This window comes from Pinus tabuliformis, chromosome J (assembly GCF_031772625.1).
Source record: "Pinus tabuliformis cultivar Carrire ecotype Pingquan chromosome J, CPIR1, whole genome shotgun sequence".
NCBI lineage: Eukaryota > Viridiplantae > Streptophyta > Pinopsida > Pinales > Pinaceae > Pinus > Pinus tabuliformis.
This window is the reverse complement of record NC_142295.1, coordinates 360,651,944-360,672,414: the sequence shown is the minus strand read 5'-3', so window position 1 is coordinate 360,672,414 and position 20,471 is coordinate 360,651,944. Positions and strand designations below refer to the sequence as shown.

General features: G+C 36.2%; 1 protein-coding gene across 4 annotated transcripts in view; it reads left to right on the top strand.

Annotated features, from left to right (window-relative positions):
• Positions 1–6,783: 6,783 nt before the first annotated feature.
• LOC149227236 (uncharacterized) overlaps positions 6,784–20,471 on the top strand; it is a 34,533-nt gene continuing 20,845 nt past the window's right edge. The window contains exons 1-3 of one of the 4 annotated variants that reach the window (XM_089377722.1): positions 6,785–7,247; positions 7,382–7,682; positions 8,291–8,608. In XM_089377722.1, coding sequence (XP_089233848.1) covers positions 6,962–7,247; positions 7,382–7,682; positions 8,291–8,297 — 594 coding nt within the window. In that variant the 5' untranslated portion in view covers positions 6,785–6,961 and the 3' untranslated portion in view covers positions 8,298–8,608. Of the gene's footprint in view, positions 7,248–7,381; positions 7,688–8,290; positions 8,609–20,471 lie in introns of those variants that run through there. The other 3 variants (XM_089377723.1, XM_089377721.1, XM_089377724.1) reach the window with 3 other exon arrangements.

Genomic DNA, 20,471 nt, shown 5'->3' with positions numbered 1-20,471 from the left:
GACATTAACCCTGAGCATATTGTCAATCTCCAAGGTTTGGTCCGCATCAGGTTTGCTTGAAATCAAAATGTACTTCGCTTGGTTCATGATGAGACCTGAGACAAGACCAAAATCATATAGGATGTCAAAAATCACCTGCCATTTTGTAGGGTCATATTTCCCAATCGTCAACAGATCATCAACAAACATAAGGTGGGAAAGAGGAACTGCATTTGTGATCCTGCAACCTGTTAAGAGACCCTGAGCTCGAGAATCAATAAATTTTCTTCTTAAGCCATCGATAATAATAAGAAACATGAGAGGAGACAAAGCGCAACCCTGTCGGAGTCCCCTGGAGGCCGAAAAGAAATACATGGGAGTGTCATTGATAATTATAAAAAAATAAGTTGTCTTAATGCAAGATTTGATCCATTTTATCATTGTAGTTCCAAGTCCAATATTATGTAGGATCATCCACAAAAGTTCTCAGTTGACACAATCAAATGCTTTTGTTAGATCAATCTTCATGAGGCAAGCGTCAATATGACAAGTCTTGGTGGAATGTATACATTCCTGAGTGATAACAACAACATCATGAATTTGTTGATGCTCTAAAAAACAAATTGTTCGGCTGAAATATGTTTGGACAAGAAAGGTTTGAGCTGATTAGCAATGGTTTCCAGGATCAATTTATAGATGGTGTTGCATAATGAGATGTGTCGGTAGTTAGAAAAAAGTGGTAGGTTTAAGAACCTTCAGAATTAGGGAGATGAAGGTTGCATTTGTGGCTCCCGAGACCCATCCAAGACTTTGTGATTATTCGACCATCTCAATTAGCTCATCAATCATGATCTCCTGGAAATGTAAAAAAAGTTCCATGGCCATCCACTTGCACCAGGAATTTTTCCTCTGGCGAGTTCTTTTAATACAAAGTGGAATTCATCCTTAGTGATAGGGCGCTCCATTTATGTGATGTCCTCTGCAATAGTTAAATGGGGAAAGAGCTCACACAAATCCAATTAGGAATCTTACACTAACCATGAACGTTAGAGAAACACTACGCTAGGAGAAACAACAACAAACCACAAACAATTCTTGCCAGAACCTAAAACAAAACATGAAGTACAAACATTCGCTAACATAGAATCCCATAATACTCGTGCCAAGGTCGAACAAAGAAACACTTGAGAGCCATAAAAACATATTAGCAGCAAAAAGACCTAAAACCATGAGCAATGATGCCAACACCTTACACATTTGCATAACGCCAACGCCGAGACTAGAAGTAGCTAGAGCGTCTAACCGATATGCACCTGATATCCAGAGAGAATTAAAGAAAAACTTCCAACAAAGATTACCCCAACAATAGCGATAATGCCAACACCATACGTAGTTGCATGGACCAAAACCAAAGCCTGAAGTAACCAAAACACCCACCAGACCTTTAAGTGCATTCACCAAAAACTAAACTTGAAAGCCACAACCTTCATTTGTCCACTTCAGATGAGTCATGATCCAACAAAAAGAGAATAGGTGTGTACCCACTATGAGCAGGGGGATTAATGAGGTCACCAGAACCATAGTCTAAGACCAAACAAGACTCGACCTTTTCTAAATGAGAGTCTACATTTTTGAGATAAAAACACAAATTTCAAACCATATGCTTGAGGTCCTCTAAGGAGGTGAAAACATTATGATTCTCTATCTGCTTCTGCCTAAACAGAAGACACATGAAGGTGGAGTTTTGATGATTCATAGCTAGAGAATTGGGAAAATGCAGTCTCCTCTTATGAAAGTGCCCAAATTTGGGAAACACTTAACAACCACACCAATCAGTTTAGAATTCAAAGTGTATGGATGGTCACCATTTTCCAAATCCTCCAAATACAAAATTTCACAATGAACCATTGACGGGAACAAATCAAAAGCAGAGGTAACCGAGTGATAGGAGAAGGGTCATAAGGGATGAGACCTCCTGAATCTAGCAAAAGAATTTCCACCTTGACGACTGGGCATATGTTGGCGAGGAGCCATAAAAGCCTGGGATGTTAGACAGAAGGAACAACACCCAATGAAGGAAACTAAAGGACAAGGAGGGATGCACTGATAACCTGATTTGAAGATAAGAAGGTCATCACCAATGTACCATTCAACAGGACCCCATCCCAGAAGACTGAGAAACTCACTACACATCCAAAGTGACAACCTAATTCTCCACATACAACACTTGACACAGAAAATATCATGAAAACTACAGAGTACCACGCTAAGAGACTAAGACAAGACCTCTAAACTGAAGCCCCAAAGCAATATAAATGGTCGAGTGGACATATAAACACAATGACGAGAGATGATACGATAATTGAACCAATACGACCATACAAATAAACTCAACAATAGAAAAGGAACAATTATAACAAAGGTGATAAATCCATATCCCAAAAACTAGACTGTCAACCTCCAGAACCAAAGAAAATGATAATTCACTAAGGTGCAGAGAGAATGGCTCACCAAGCAAGGATCGCTAACCAACACAACACCTCCACTTCCCAGTGCAACTACATAACTATCAACCATCAACCATGCCAACGCAAAGGAGCGTTGAGAACTAGAGGATGAGGTAAAACCCACGCTCTCAAATCCTCAACGGCACCTCCAACAAACATCCCTCCTTCGGAAGCAAATCTTAAAATAGTTAATGGCACAAATACTTACAACCTTCACATTAACTACCTGCATCCACCGCTTCATGGCAATCAACCAGGTGGTAGACCAACACTAATCCTGAAGGGAGAAATGCACCCACTTGTACAACCCCATCGAGGAATTTTTTTGTTTACATGTTGATTTCTCTATCAAAATCAATTCATTATATTCTAACTAATAATAACAATAACTAACAAAACCTTTGTAACTCAATGCAAAGAAAAAATATAACCTAGGTTTAATAAGAGGATAAACGAGACAAGCATAGTTTGTGAAGAGTGGAGACTCATCCAACCTAATTTCATCATAATAAAACCAAGTCATTTTTGTCTCCATATAATATGGACAAGTGAATAAAAATACCATATTGCTATTATCTAAAAGTCATAACAAATGTAACTCAAGTTTGTTCACTTTTTGATTTTTTAAACAATTTTTTTTTTTTTTTTTCACATAAATGAAACCATTTTTTTTTCCATGGCAACTAATATTTTTCAACGTGATAATCATTAATGTTGTTGTGGCGTTAGAATGGAAATTGTACTTCTCATTAAAACTAAACAATCTCTAGTATGGAAATCTCCACCTCCATAGTGGTTGAATATTAATTTGCTTTGATTTTCTAATTAATTAGACCCATAATCTCATCTATAGTAATAAGTCCTCTAACACATTAAATGTTATTAATATTTTATGGTTTTATAAGTTTGCCTTAAGCCCATCTTATCTGCTCATATTTCTCTTGAACAATTTTCTTTTCTTAATCATTATCAAATACATGATGCCATTGGTACTGCACAAGAAGTTTTACGTTCCATCATAATTAAGAAGTTGAAAGGCATGATCCTCAAGATTGACCTTGCAAAGGCTTTTGATCACACAAATTGGCTTTACTTGAGAATGCTCTTAACCCACTTGGGGTTCCCTCTGGAATTTGTCAACTGGATCATGTGTTGCATTACCAAGGTCTCTTTTAGTGTACTCATCAATGGATCTGCCTCCCCCTTTTTTCATGCAGAACGGGGTCTTCGACAGGGTTGTCCCCTCTCCCCTCTACTGTTCTTGCTTGTTATGGAAGGCCTAAGCCGACTCATTACAAAAGAACGCAGACTGGGTCGACTCCAGGGTATTAAGATCACCAACAATTGCATCCTAACACATTTACTTTTTGTAGATGGTGTTTTAATTTTTTTCAATGGGGGCATTGGTGATACATCAGTCTTACTACTATGTGATTATTCTGTTTTGCTACTGGCATGGAGTGTAATGCCCAGAAATCTACTATTACCTCTTCAGGATGCACACCCCATGAGATCCAATTCGCTCTCCATAGATTCCCTTACTCTCTCCTATCATTGGATGATGGTTTGAAGTACCTTAGGTTTTGTCTCAAACCCCTACATTATAGGATTGTTGAGTGGACTTGGCTGGTAGCCAAGATTGAAAGAAGACTAAATATTTGGCATCACAAATACCTCTTCAGAGCTGGACAATTGGTATTAATTAAATCTATATTGGAAGCGACTCCAGTTTACTGGATGTCCATGGCCTGGATCCCAAAAGGTATACTCTCAAGGATTCAATAGTTGTGTTGCAGATTCTTATGGAAAGGGAAGCAGGATGGTCACATTTATGCATGGGTTCGTTGGGATTTGATTGCACTTCCAAAGAAATGGGGTGGTTGGGGACTAAAAAACCTTGAGTCCTTCTCCAAAGCACTTGCTGCCAAAATGGGTTGGCAGATTCTCACAACAAAAAGCTTATGGACTGAGGTTGTTTATCAAAAATACATCTGGCCCCTACACACTCTTGATTGGATCCGACTCCCTACTTGGAATAGGACAAGCATATCATCCATATGGAGAGCTGTATTAAACTCTATATCTTATATTCGTGATGGACTGGCCTGGAGAATTAGGTCGGGTACCTCAGTTTGTGTGGGTATGGATCCATGGTCTGGTAGTGGTAATGCTTTCAGGCTCCCACCTGATCTCATTCAATTTTTAACTAATGCTTGTATTATCTATCTTGATCAAATTGCAGACCCAGAGAATACTAATATTTTTTCTCAGGCTTGGAAATTGGCATTACATCTTGGCATCCCTGACAATTGGCATCCTGACTGGCATAGTTACACTAATGCACTTACTGAATCACATGTTAGGATTCTTGAAGGTGAAGATGAACTTATTTGGGCACATGCCAAGCATGGTCATTACTCTCCCAAGGATGGCTACCCTGTTATATACTCTGCACATAAGCCACCAATCTCTGACTGGTGGTGGAGTTTATTATGGAAACTGAAAGCTTCCCCCCGTACCAGACTTTTCATGTGGACTGTACTTCACCACAAAGCTCCCACGACTGAAAACCTTATGAAGCGATCTTTCCATGGCCCTACTTGGTGCATCCTATGTCGTCAAGCCTCTGAATCCATTGGGCATCTCTTCCTCCACTGCCCCACCATCATGGATTTTTGGGCCCTGATCCTCTCCTCTCTCTCTATTACCTTCAGATGGTAGGGGAATACCATCCTAGAAGCCTGGCAAACATGGTGGTCATCGGCCCAACCTCATAAAGCTAGAAATCTCCCCCTATTGGTTTGCTGGGCTATCTGGCTGACACGAAATAAATTCATTTTCAGTGATATTGTGCCTCACTAGAATCAGGCTTAGCACATGTCTTGTCCATTTACTCCAATATACCTGAGGATGATAGACCTGCACCCCATCGATCCATTACCCCTGAAGTCATTGACAAAAGCATTCCCTGGGCCTATTTCGATGGATCTGCCCAAGCACGGGGCTGTGGGGGGGGGGGGGGGCTTTATTTCACCTATCAGAGAACCACTTCTTTAAAATTCAGATGGGATTGGGCAATGACACCAATAACTTTGCAGAATTGATCACACTCAAACATCTTTTGCATTTTGCTTTAGAAAAAGAGTGTAGGCACCTTCAAGTTTTTGGTGATTCCAAGATCATCATAAATTGGTTCAACAACATATCTACCTGCCATGCACACACACTCAGGCATATATTAGATGATGCACTGCTTTTAAGATCCCAATTTGACACCATCGTTTGTCATCATATCTACAGGGAGCGAACCAAATTTTCGACTAGCAATCCAAGGAGGCCACGATCCAGCCTCGGGGTCTATGGATGATTCAGAAACAGAAGGATATGGACTACTATAAGTACTACCATCATCCATACATCGATCACAGAATATAGGGGCTTGACAGGGCTTCATTTCATGATTTTCGAGCTACTACTAGTACTTTTTTCACAGAACAATTTTATGTATATATTTATCTTTGTTACATAATTATGCACATACTACCAGTATGCCCTACGCGTATACCCAACGGGGTTTTTTGTACATGAACATTTGAATGGTGGTTCGCCGCAACTTACAACATATGCTTCTTCAAGCATATACAATATATAATTTTCAAATATTAATGGAAATTACGAAAAAAATTGCCTTACAAAAAATTATTTATTATTATAAAAATCACGAGCTCAATTTATCATTCATTAAATCTAACATTAATTTATTAAATTTCCAAAAAAACTTTAATTATTTTAAATCTAACATTAATTTATTAAATTTTCAACCACAAACATTAATTAATTAATTTTATTATGTTAATTTTAAAATCAGTTAGAAATTAAAGTGGATTTTGGTCCTAGATCCAAATTTTCATTCTTATTAGGTTAAGCCACTAAATTTCTTTTTTAGGAAAAAAACCAAATTTCTTTTTTTACCATTTAAGCCTTTGAGGTTCATCATTTTTAATTTGCCAAATTTGTTCTTCTAGAAAAGTGGAAACATAAAAGCATTTCATTTTAGAATAACTTGGGTTTAAAACACTTTGCCAAATTTGTTTTTCGAGAAAAGTGCAAACATAAAAGCATTTCATTTTAGAATAACAAAGTTTAAAACACTATAGAATGTATGCAGATATTTTGACAACTAGCTCTTAGAATAATTTATTTAACAAAAAATTTGTCTCAAAACATTTATTGTGAAGATACTTCAAATCTAATAAACCATATTTAATCCAATAAATATTCGAATAATTTTCCTTCATTCTTTGTTTTGTTTCCCATCAGCCTACTAATTCACTATCGGTATTTTTGAAAAATCGATGAAGGCATCAATTAAGATTTTTCATTTCGTTTGAGAGCGGCCAATTATTCATTTTTCCTCGATCGAGCGTAACAATCTTCAATTTGGTCGGCCAGATTTCAGATTCCAGCAGAAACCCATGGAGAAAAGGAAGAAGAGACATACGGCCGACGATCCAGAAGCGAAACTTCGAGAATTGTTGAAGCAGGAATCGAACTCTAGATGTGCGGATTGTGGAGCTGCAAAGCCCAGATACGCCTCCATTACCCTGGGGATTTTCATCTGCAATCGCTGCTATGGAATCCACCGTTCTATTGGGACCCATATTACTCGTACTAAGTGTGTGGGATTGGATAACTGGAGCGCCCACGACGTTCAATGGATGCAATCCATTGGAAACGCTGTTGCTGCTGCTTTTTGGCAAAGTAAGCATTATATATACATAATTCTTCTTATTGAATTGATTATTAAATTGTATCCCCAAAACCCTATTCGCTGCCCTGCACCGAAATTGCAGAGAAAATTTTGCTCATTTGAGATTCGGTTGGAATCTTAACAGAGAACTTGCCAAATGGGTACATCATACCCACTGCAGAAGCTTCGGATTCTGTGGTGGAAAAGTGGATCAGAGACAAATATGAAAGAAAGCTTTTTTTTTGTCCTGTGGACTCTACCACAAACCAACAACAATGTTCAGGGTATCTGGGTGCTAGCCATTCTTCCAAGGAAGGAAATTATCAAATTGATGACTGGAGTCCATTTATCAGTGCTAATTCAACAGGGGATTGGCCTGCTTCTAATCCTTCTAGCAGCATGGGTGTTTGGGATCCTTTTAGCAGCGATGCAACTCAATCAAATAGGTAAGGTAAGTAGCCCAGGGTACTTGTAACCCTTAGTTTTTAATCTTTAAGAAGGTGTGCTTTCCGGATTTAACTATACTTAATTTCTAAGTATAGATTAATTTTGTAATACATGTCGCTTGAGTAGGCCTAATGGTTAAGAAGGCCTAATGGTTAAGAGCACGTGTTTCCTCCTAAGAGGTCACAGGTTCACAACCAGAGGGGTAGAGTATGCATGCCTAACCAGAAGGGTAGAGTATGTATGCCTTTGTAGACTTAGCAGTCAAATCGATGCATGGAGTCCCTGTCCCACAAACAAGGGGGTCTCATACACCAATTTGGTGGTCCTTGTCCCACAAATAAGGGGATCTCATACACCAATTTGGTGTCTGTCTGGGTTGGCTGTGACCTTAAAATTGGATAATATTAATAATACTAGCACAGATTAATATTAACCTTGATTAATTAAGTATGAAGAAAAATGAAAAAACTGGAGGTGTGAATTTTTTGGATTTGTCATGTAATATATACTAGCATAGAAAATGAAAAAACTGGAAGTAAGAATTTTTGCAATTTGTAAGGGTTCAAGGTCAATTGCTGGTTAAAAAAAATGAATATGTTATTTGCAGAAATTGATGCTGATGGGGAAGAGGACATTTATTTTTCAACCACCTGTGCTGGATCCAATTGAGAAATTGAGATTGGTCTCTCTCAATATATCATCAGTATTTTTTTTGACTTTTTCCCTATTTTAATGTAGGTAAGAGCATTAACAGAAAGTCAACATTTGTGCCATGCTTAGTAAAAGGAAAAAGGTGCCATTACTTAGTTCAGTAATATTTTACTATAAGAGTCATCACCACATTCTGTGAATCTATATAGATTCCCAATTTATTATATTGGGGGCCTGCAATGAGAAGAAATATCCTAGATTTTATATTTGTTCACATCGTGGCTAATGGTTTGACAACAGCGAAAAAGGGGAAATGCAAAATGGTTGAAAGTGAAGAAAAACTGAGAAAGCACCATTTATTAAACCTTCTGCAACTTTTTCTGTTATGATCTGGAGCAACAAAAAGTCCACTCTGTGAGGATGATGTAGAATGATAAGCTTATGTCAAGTCAATTTTTTAGCAGATGGATTGCTTTGGGTCACACTGAAACAGAAATAGGAAAACTAGGATGCAAATGCTCAACAGGTTTATGATGCCAGCTTGTTGTGAGATTGTAATTTCAGCACATATTGTTTGGAAGTCGTTCTAATTACCTGGATGCTCTCAAATGAACCAAACTGAGGGGTAGTGTTTTACCTGTTACTAGCCCTTGTGCATCAGATATCACAATCACTTTCAACAGTGATGATAGTAAGTGGGAAAGTCCATAGCTTGTCGGAGTTTCTTGAAGTTTTGTATTTAAACAGATGTAGCTACCCGGAACATAGTAGCCCATAGTCTTGAGAATATTGGATCAGCTTATGGACAATTATACATCTACATGTAGTAGAAACACAAACAATTGAACGTACCTTTTGTTGATCCCTTTCAAACATTTCTTGAAATCCTTTTATGTTCGACAATGAAAACTATGCAGGCTAAGGATGGTTTTACCAATCCTCTGCTTTTCTTGAAATTTACATATCGGGTTTGATTTTATTTACCTGAGTATGATGAAGAAGTTGATTTGTTTATGGCATGATTGAGACACTACAACTGCAATCCGTACTGATGGTTAATGCCTTTTTTTTCATAGTTCAAAATAGATGTAGGGTATAAAACAAAGTGAGAAAAATCAAAAGCTGAAACCATTATTTGAAGCTGGTGTAGACTATTTTGGTGGGAAGATGCATCATTGTCTCAAGCAAACAGTTTTAAAATGCCCAATAAGTAAAACTTTATGTGATTTCCTCCTCTTCCCTGCAATAGTTAGATGGAGGGTGGTTCAACTGCCGGTTGCTATCTTAACCAGATTTGAGCTTGTGATCTATGGCCTCTTCATGGGCTACATGCTTTTTAGCAAATTGTTCAACCAATTGAGCTAACCATTAAGTCTATAGTGTACCATAAATATTACTACAATGACACTACATTTATAACCCAAAAACAGTGCTCTGCTAATCTATCTTCACACTCCAGTAATTACTAGTGTGTGATAGTTCCCTATTTCTATTTGTAAATTACCACCAACCAATGCTGCTTTGCTAATCTATCTCCACACTCCATTAATTAGGAGTGTGATAGTTCCCTATTTCTATTAGTAAATTACCACCGACCATAATTGGCATTGATCACTTGTCAAATGACTCCTCCACCAACTTTGTTGGCCTTGTTGTGACTTCAACCTCTATGGCCATGTTGACATGATAACTCAGTGACTCAACACCAACAACATTCTTCCTTTGGGTGATTTACCAAAATTTCGTGAACTTTCTTCTTGCTGTTTTCATTTACTAGCTATGAACCCCCACTTAGTTCAACGCTATTAATTTTGTTTGTCAATTGTTTCTCTTTGAGCAACAAATTGAAATTTCGTAAGAAGTTACAAAAAGAGGACGGACTGTAGTTTTCTGTGCATAGTTTTCAGATCCGAAGGTCGAAAGAGTGACACGTGGTACGTTGTACAAGTTCGCTCTATTGAAACATTATATAATCAGGTCATCTTAGGAGATTGGACATAACTCTTTCTTGGAGAATCAAATTCTGATCAGACTTGCAAGGTTAGAAAGAGGACTCAGAGGGCTACTGCAGGAGACAATTTTAGAACTTTGAGATTTGAAAGTACAGAGTTACAGTGGTTTCAAGATCAAGCTCCTAAAATCAAGAAAAAGTGAGATGAGGAAGTTTGATGGCAAGGATTCGACAAATTGGATACTACAGATGGAGCAATATTTTGATCTACATGGTGTACCACTGTTACAAAAGGTATGTATTGCATCTTCATATTTAGAACCGGATCAATTTTTATGGTATAAAGGGCTTTGTTTTCGTAAACAACTTGTTACGTGGTCAATTTTCACGGAGGAAATGATAGCACATTCTGATGATACAAAGAGCAACACCACAACAATTGAAAGAAAAAAGAGAAAAAGGACTTTGTTACAAAGTGGAAAGCAAAATTATGGCAACAAGGAAGTCTACCCCTCGCAACTAAAAAGATGGAAGTGTTGTTTCTCCTAGCCTTCCACCACCTACAAGGGTTACACCACAACAATTGGAAGAAAAAAGAGAAAAAGTGCTTTGTTACAATTGTGATAGCAAATGCACTAAGGGTCATAAGTGTGCTGAGAAGAAATTATTTTACATAGATTATGAAGAGGTAGAAGAAAAGGATCAAGAAACATCAAAAGAAGAGGATATACACCAGGAACCAATCCCAGAGAAAGAAGAAATGAATCTGGCCATATCTTGTAAAGCATTGGCAAGAATTACCACTCCTCAAACTCTCAAGATAGAAGGACATATCAAGAAGAAAAAGGTTCAAGAAGTCAAAGATCACATCGAGAAAGAAGAAATGAATCCAACCATATCTTGTAATGCATTGGCCGGAATTACCACTCCTCAAACTCTAAAGATAGAAGGACATATCAAGAAGAAAAAGGTTCAAGCAGTGAAAGATCACATCGAGCATCAACAAGAAGTTCTCCAACTTTTAAAGGATAACGCCACTTTGGTGCAGAATCGAATGAAACAACAGGTAGATCAATATCGCAGTGAAAAATGTTTTGATGTAGGTGATTGGGTAATTTTATGGTTACATTTCAAGCAAACTATTGATGAGAAGGAAATGTTGGCAATACTACATGCACTTAAGAAATGGCGACCTTACCCAATGGGAAGACATTTCAAGGTAAAAATGGATCATGATAGTCTTAAATACTTTTTAGAGCAAATATTATCTTTAGAAGAACAGAAAAAATGGGTCACAAATATGTTGGGTTATGATTTTGACGTCATCTATAGAAAAGGGAAGCAGAATTTTGTTGCAGATGCACTCTCAAGAAAGGATGAGGATGTGGAAGCATTGTTTTGTGCTATTTCTATTATCCAACCAGATTTGATAAACGAAGTAAGGGATGAATGGAAGAAGGACGAAGAAGGGTGGCCACTCATTCAAAATTTGCAGAAGATCCCAATTCAAACAATATTGCCAAAACTTGAAGAGGAAGGAAAAATCATATTGGAACCTGGAGCAGTCACAAAAAACAAGAACCTAGCAGCTACGAAATCGATCAATTTCAGAGTATCTCATCAAGTGGAAGAACTTACCCGCTGAAGATTCCACATGGGAGGACAAGAATTTTATACAGAAGCATCAAGAACTACTTAAACATTGAGGACAACAGTTTTTGAAGGAAAGGGGCATGTTAGGTCCCTATACTACTAGTGTAACCCCTTATTGTTATTAGTACAACCCCCTTATTATATTGTTGCACCCATGTTGTCCCCATATTGTTATTATTGTGCCCCATAGAAGCCCACTATTGTTATTATTGTGCCCTTACATTATTATTATTATGTCGGCTCCTGATTATATTATGACCCCTTAGACTCCTATATATAGAAATGAGGTCTTGTCATTTGTATCATCTAAGAATTGTTCATTTGTGTAATGTAGAGGAGGTTGCCCCCTCGAAGAGGCTTATTTCTTAGGCGTTCATCTATCTTTTCTATCTTTTTGTGAGTTGGTTTCATAACAGTATATAGGCATACAAAAGTCGTCCAAAGTCTCCTTAGGATACTTGCTCAAGTATTAGTAAGTCGCTACTGTAACAGCCTAAGTTTAACTTTGGAAAAACACATAATTAATTATGTTGGCTATTGAGCTAAAGAAACTTCGGAAAAGTAAAGTATTTACCCTAGTGATTATGTTTTAATTTCAACTGTTGATTTCAAGTGTGGCGAGATCTAATATTGGCCATCAATCACTTTGGAGATTAGGGTTAGACATTTAACTCAATGTAAATTATAAAAACAAGGGTAAGGAGAGGAGAAATACACACAATACAACGACACTAGCTATTGAGAGAGGGATTTTCTTAAGTGAGGAGTATGATACTCAAGTGTGCCGGGTTCAAGGAAAGTGCAGAAGTGCAACATAGGAGATCCAAATCAGCTAAGGAGATCTAGGATAGATCTAGGGCCTAATCTGTTGGATAAGATCTAGGGTATGTGGTAAGCGTATTTTCTTCATTTGGGCCATTATACCAAGGTGGGAGTCCAAGTAACTTTTGAGTTATTAATGAAGAACTGTTATTGAGAAGAATTTGTTTGTGTCACTCGTGATTGTGATTGGTGTAATTTTACTTCTATTAATTGTGTTAAGAACCTAGTTGCGTGTTTGTTTAACAGATTAGTAATTTGTTAGATTAATTGAATTTTGGGTGCTAGATTTAGGAAAAATTAACATTCTTAAACAAGGTCACCACAATTCTTTCATTTCATGGAAGTACCTAAATGCCTACTTTAGTGCAATACACTTTGCTTGTATTAGTCCACTCCTACCATACTTTCAAAATATTGACTAATGGCATTCATTAGGATTTTAATTACACTTTGCTATAAAACCTAACCTATTCAATCAACTTAAATTATGTGATTTGCATGTAATTGCTGCAAATTGCACTATAATACTAGGTGGTCTCCACGCCAAAACACAAGAACTCTATGCCAAAACACTATGAAAGTCAAAGGAAGAAAGGACTAGAATGTCCAATGATTAAAGTGGTCTAAGTCAAATGATTATAAAGGATACCCTAAGTCACCTGGCACGGGGATTCGGGACACGTAGGATTCGAGATTCGTGGTGTCGCATTCAGACACGTTGACCCCCCGGAACAGGACACGTAGGATTCGTTATATATATATATATATATATATATATATATATTAAAAATTAGATATTTCTTACAAAAATTTTAATTAATGATACAAATTTATTGATTTCAAATATAGATCTTCATCTATAACTATTAGCATGCATAGTACATACAAAATTCAAATACATGTCAATCTATTATCTATTTCTTATGCTTGGTCCTCTCGCCACCACGAGAAATGTCTAATTTTTTAGTCTTGTTGGAAAATCAGGATCTTTGTCATTAATATCACCCTCTAAGCATTAATATCCAGAGGTATTTTTGTCATTACCTCTGTATCTGTATAGGGATCTTTGTCATTAATATCACCCTTTAAGCATTAACATAAGATAGAACAAGCATAACATGTCAAGTCAAGATTTTGTTTGAGTGATGCCTACATTTTTAGGAGGGTCATGATACATGAGTTTGACAACCAATGTCACTAACATCAAGGTACATAGAGGGATTGGTGATCTTGATTAAATACGAGTTCCATACCCTAATACATGACAAAATTCAATGGAAACATTGCAATCCCCCAATCCTAAAATCCTGAAAAACTGATAAGTCTGTTGGATTTTGAATAAAATCTAAAATTCTACTTTCTCCATATGAAATCCAATGAGGCCGGAACCACTCTCAAACATCCTGAGTCATTTCATGGTAATGTTAAAAATTTAAGTAAAAGGATGAAAATGAAGATTAAGGAGAATGTCACTTTTACTTTAAGAATTTAACATTACCATGAATAGCATATCAATACTAGGGCCTAGACTTGATCATTAAGCTGCCAAAACGCTTGCCAAATGAAAATATGCGTGGCTGTAATGACCAAATGCGGCCTTTTCATACCTGTGCAGGTCACTTTTGCCACCTAACGAGTCCTGGAAAACAGGACACGCTGCCAAAATTGTGACACGACCTCGGATTCGACGAGTCAGGAAAGGACATGACGTGTCATGGTTTTTGGACACGAATCAGGGCAGAATCGCGTCGGACACGCTGGATTCGGGATTCGTGGGGCCTATAGGAAGAATCTGGTTATCTAGAGGATACCTAATCCTACAAATATAATATTAAAAATATAACATAAAAGGTTTAACGATAATTATATAAAAGTATATATTTATAGTATAAAGGATCCTTAGAGATCATTGTTGATACATTTAAACTTGATATTATTTGATACATTTAAACCTAATAAAATAATATCAATGACATCTAACAAAATAAAATGGCCTTAATGACCTCTCACATCACATTGATTTATAGGGCTTGTTTAACCCATATGCACAACACCCAAGCATAGGGTTATCTACTATATTATATTGTACGTGTAGTATGTTGTGTTAGGAATACATGATGATCTCCCACTTTAAGAGCTGCACTCTCGAAGTGTTAGATGATATTGAACCATTAGATTACATTAGATTCATCCTTACTTGTTTTCATGTTTGATTATCTATTCTTTGTATTGATGTTGATTTCTCATAATATGATGTAATCATTTTTTTTCACACATTGTCAATTTTTTGAAGTTGTGGGTAGTTAATAATATCATTTTGTGTAATTGTTCTTCTAATTTTGATTCTATGAATGTCATTAGTTTTAATAAGAAAACATGATCTATATGTTCATATCTTTCTTAGAGACATTTTGTTAGTAATAAAGATGTTGATATTGATGGTTTTCATTTGTATTTGTAAACTTATCATAAATCTTCTTTCTTCCTTCATGGTATGTTGACACATTTTAGCCTATGTGCTTGCTTACTGATTGTAATTGATTTTGAGAAAAAATTGCGAAATATTTTCTTTTGATTTGCAAATTTGGAATTACCTCACGTTAGAACTTCAATTAGTTTTTATTGATTTTCTTTCATCTTCTCTTCCTTCTTGCTTTAATGCTAAAGTGGGATACTATCCATCCATTTCTTTTCTTTGATCCTTTAATTCTGGTTTGCATTTGTGATTTGACTTCATCCCATTTAATACTTTTGAAATCTCATTCTAATATAAACTTGCAATTAATCTTATGATAGTTGCTCAAATATCCTAAAAATTAGGGTGTTTTTCATACCCTTCAATTCTAAATTAAATATCTTTACATTAATTAGTTAAATTGGTTCCAAATTTTACATAAATATCTTACTTCATTTACTCTTCCAAATTCCTTTTCAATCACACAATTTAAGCACGCCATTCAAAAGTTATGCCTAATTCAAGATGACTCATTGCTTTTGACTTCTATATGAGGATTGGCACTTGTATTAGCAATATTTGTATGATTTCTATGCCAATTACTATGAAATCTCAACGTATAATAGTATGAGATATATTGTCCCTAATAGATCTCTATATGAGGATTGGCACTTGTATTAGCAATATTTGTATGATTTCTATGCCAATCACTATGAAATCTCAATGTATAATAGTATGAGATATATTGTCCCTAATAGATCCACACTAAATTCCTCAGAGAATAATTTTGTCAAATAATGTAGTGAATTGGAACATGTGTCCATATACAACAACCCAAATTATAGATAATGAGTGTGTGTGGAAGAAGAGAAACAACTTTGGAGGTACAAACAAAGTGATGGTGCATATAAGATGTGTGTGCATGAGAAAGTGAAGAGCACATTTATTATAATGATGGTTGGGTGCCTGGAACAAGAAGGTTGTGGTGGCAAGCATGTCAAACAAAGAAGGGTTGAAGGTGAAAGTGATTGAGATAGTTGGAAGGCCAAGAGGCATAATAAAGGAGAATAAATCTGTACGATGCAATGGTAATCAAGTGGTCGTAGTGAAAATCATGGTTGTTGAGATGTAATTGGTCCTCAAGAAGAATTTAGCTTTAAAGAAGGAGAAGGAATAGTTGTTTGCAGGAGGTACTGGCTAAAGGGAGTGATTCTAGAAGGAGAACAAAGGATATTGGTTTTTTAAGAAGAAGATTGACACTTTGATTGGATAACATAAGAGGAGGAGTATGAAGGAGCAAAAGTTTATGTGGAATCAATGGAACTCATTGGTGAGAAGAGAAGTCCAAGGTTGCAAATAGTTTGTAAAAAGGAGAGGCACCTAAAGGATTTAATATCTACAAAAGGAAGTGAAGTTGAGTATAGGATTTCGAGGGACTTGTAAACTTGAGATGTTTTGTACGAATCCTAAATGAGAATGAGTAAAACCTTATTGAGCATTTTATTGTATCTTTTCTATCTTGTGTTTGCTTACATTTTTGTTCTTTATCTTTTTGTTGCAATAACTTATGAGATTTGGAATCATACATGTAAGATAAATGTTGGATCCATGCCCTTCACTTCTACATCATTTTTGTTATTAGATTGTGATAAGAACTCAATATTCAAAACATTTGGTATGGGAAAAGAATAAGAACTTGGGGGTAGAATTGAGGAGTTTTGCTAATTGAAAGAAATTGAAAAGGTGTCAGAAAATAAAAAAGGCAGAAATATTTTCTTTATATATATATAATTATTTGTGACTTTCTTATTTTTATATTCTTCTTATATATTTTAGTTCATCAAGCAATAAACAAAACAATAGCACAAAGATCATAGACACCAGATATAGGTGGATAACCAGGGAAAAACCCAGTCAACAATTCTTCCTTCAATGGTTTCACTAGATAATCCAAGACTCTTGACCTAGACAAAGACTTCTTCCACACCAAGTCAGCCCTTTCTTCCTTATGCGGATGACAATCCTCCAGCAACAACTTCGACCTAGCAGCAACAACTTGCAGTAGCAACTTTGACCCAACAACTGGAAGCAGCAACAACAACAGAAAACAAGAAAGACTTCGATCTCCTAGAGGACTCCATGAGAGAGAGAGAGAGAGATAGCCCAAAATTTTGATTTTTCCTTTTTCTTCCTCTTTTTCCAACTTTGCACTTCTTTTCCCTTCCTTTCTTCCTTCGCATTTTTCCAGCTCTTTCTTTTGGATATCGAACTTGCTTGAGAAAGTGAATTCCTCCAATATATAGGCTTCATGTGAGGTTGAATTACCCAGTTTGAGGCCAACTTGGTGTGGAGGGGACAAATAGCCTATTTGACTCAATATTAATTCTTTTTACATGATTCAAAATCCCAAGAAGGGTCTCTTTTAATGGACAATGACTCTCATGACTCAGAATAAATCCTAGAAGTCCTCAATGGGGACTTTGGCCTAAAACATGATGACCCAAACATGAAGCCATGCTTTAATAATAATAATATTTTCTTCATTCTTTTGATAAATACATTTCATTGTGACACAAGTATATTTATGAAGACCGAACCTAGTTACATATTTCAACAAAATTCCCTAGGCTTTTTCAAATTAGATGAGTGAGAATGATGATAATGATAAGAAGAGATGGTAAAATTGGTGTAAGTGTAGAGTTGCAAGAGTTGAGAAGGAAAATTGAAGAACTAGAAATAAGACAATAGAGTAAAGAACTAGAAGCTAACATTTTGGAACTAGAGAATGAAGAGGAACAATAAGTTGAGTGGTAAGCGGATGTTGTAGCCCCTGCCCAATCAATCAAATGTTTGAAAAGTCAAAGAGAAGTTAAGGTCAAAGTTTCACATTGTCTAAAGGAGGAAGAATTGGTAGATGTGATTAGTGAAATGGAAAAATAATGTATGAGAAGATAAAAGACTCAAATAAGATGAAGTTTTCCATTACCATATTAAGAAACCAAATTGTGATTTGGTGGGATTTTGTCTAGTGTGAGTGAGCTTTTTTGGTTAAGGAGAATATAAGGACTTGGAGTATGTTGTAATCCAAGTTGAGAGAGACATTTTTGCTTGTGGATTATAAACAAATACTTTCAAGATAGAGGTAGAACTTGTGATAGAGAAACCAAAGTGTGCAAGAATATATAGAGGAGTTCTATCAAATTTCTACTTGCAAAGGTTGTGATTGTTAGCTTTTGGGGTTACTACAAAAATGTTTACACAATATTCGAGGGTGCTTTATGAAATTTGCAGTACATGGTGTATGATCAATCCCTAGATGGTAGATGATGGATTTGCACATTGGTGATGGCTTAGCCAATGGTTGCTTGACTTTAATTGGGTGCTTGCATGACATTCTTTTCTAGGATGTTGGAGATCTTCAGACATCTTGGTGATGTTCTACATGTTGCCCACATGGAGGAGGCTGCTTGCTTGGAAAATTCCCCGTGTTGGAGGAGGAGCATTTGGCACTCAAGAGGAGGGCGTTGAGCCCTAGATAGTCTTGGATGCTTAGAGTCACTAGAGTTCATGAGATAACCCTAGGGAAGTATTAAAAGGAAATAAGATGTCTTTATTGGGAGCTTTCTCTTGTAAGATATAAGGGTTTACTCTTGTGAATAAGACTTCGATATGTTCATTCATTCATTCTTGTTCCTCTTGTGTTAGTGATTTTTTTAGGAGAAGTAAACTAGTCTTCCTCTCTCTTGTGTTTCTTCTTTTGTATTTCATCTCTTTTGTTGTGGAGTCTCTAGCGTTTCTTGGAACTTTTTATAGATTCTTGAATACTAAGGTTAAGGTTTCATCCTTTGGAGATTGGAAGATTAGTGTTTTAGAATGAAACCCTAAGTTTTACTTCTTGAGGTCAATAAGAAGAGGAGACATCTCGTATTGGAGGACTTGCTTGTGTGAAGCTAGTTTGGAACTCCTTGGTGTGAGTTAGGGTTTTCATTATTTTCCCTAGCTAAGGTTTTGGGGATAGAGGATTGTACTAGCCTTGGGATAAGACTATGGTGTGTACATGAACTTTATCTTTATGCATGTTAATGAAGTTATCAATCATCCAATATTTGTGTAATTGCAGACTTGATTTTCAACCATTTATTTATTCATAGCTTTGTAATTTCCAACACTTATATGTCTTGCTGTTTGGTTATAAGTTTTGGCTGCAATTTGTAGCTGATTTAACCTTATATTGAAGAAGATAGGGCACATTTTCTACTCTATTTACAATTATCATAAGTGATTCTCAGATCTGTTATATGCATGATAATATTGCCTTATAGGGTTGAAACATGTTGGTACACATTGGTATCTTTTCTCTTGAATCGCCTAATGGATTGGGGTTGTTAAGAGATGAGATATTGTCAGTTGTTGATGTTGTTTTATTTATATTTCATAATAGCCCTAAGGATGAATATTCATAGGGTTGAAATCTAGGAAACCTTAATGAAAGGATTGAAATTTCAAAATTGCATTAAAAATTCAAGGAAGGTAGAAATTTCTGCAATGATGATAAAAAGAATCAAAGATTCTCAATGTATGTGAATGGATTGAAGTTTTCTAATGAATGATGAGTTGAGTGTGCATAAGATAAAATACAGTTGGAGAATCCTATTGGTTGAAATTGAGAGTATAATAGAAGTTTATGCAAAAAGGCGCTAGAAGAAATGTTGGACAAGAAGAGGTGATTGAGTGATCTAAGTGGCCAATCAAGACCATCTAAAAAACAGTCTTGATATGAGTAGTTTTGGGATCATAAATTTCTGCTCAGTGCTTTGTTTTGGGCCTTTTTTGGCTTGATCGAAAGAACATTAACAATCTGAGTTGATTCCTCAATATTTAGGCATAATAACCCCCCTGAAACATGGTTAAGGCCTCTAAAATGCATTAGGAAGGGGTGAGTCTAAATTTCCCCACATCTGGGCTTGTTCATTGTATCTTAGATTCTCAAAATTGTTGAAAGTGCTTCCTACAAGTATCCCTTCAAAAGTGCTCTAAGAATTTTGAGTTTTTGACCTTTCAAAAATTATGAAAGGGGTCTCATTTAAAATTTTTAGAGGCATGGATTCTAGTTCTTTCCCCCCACCTTCCTCATGGTTATATCACTATGACCAGCATCTCATGGGAATTCCAAACTTACATGTGTATCCAAATTCATACCCATGTTTTATTACATGAATACATTACATAATGTTCACCCATGATGCCCATTTACAT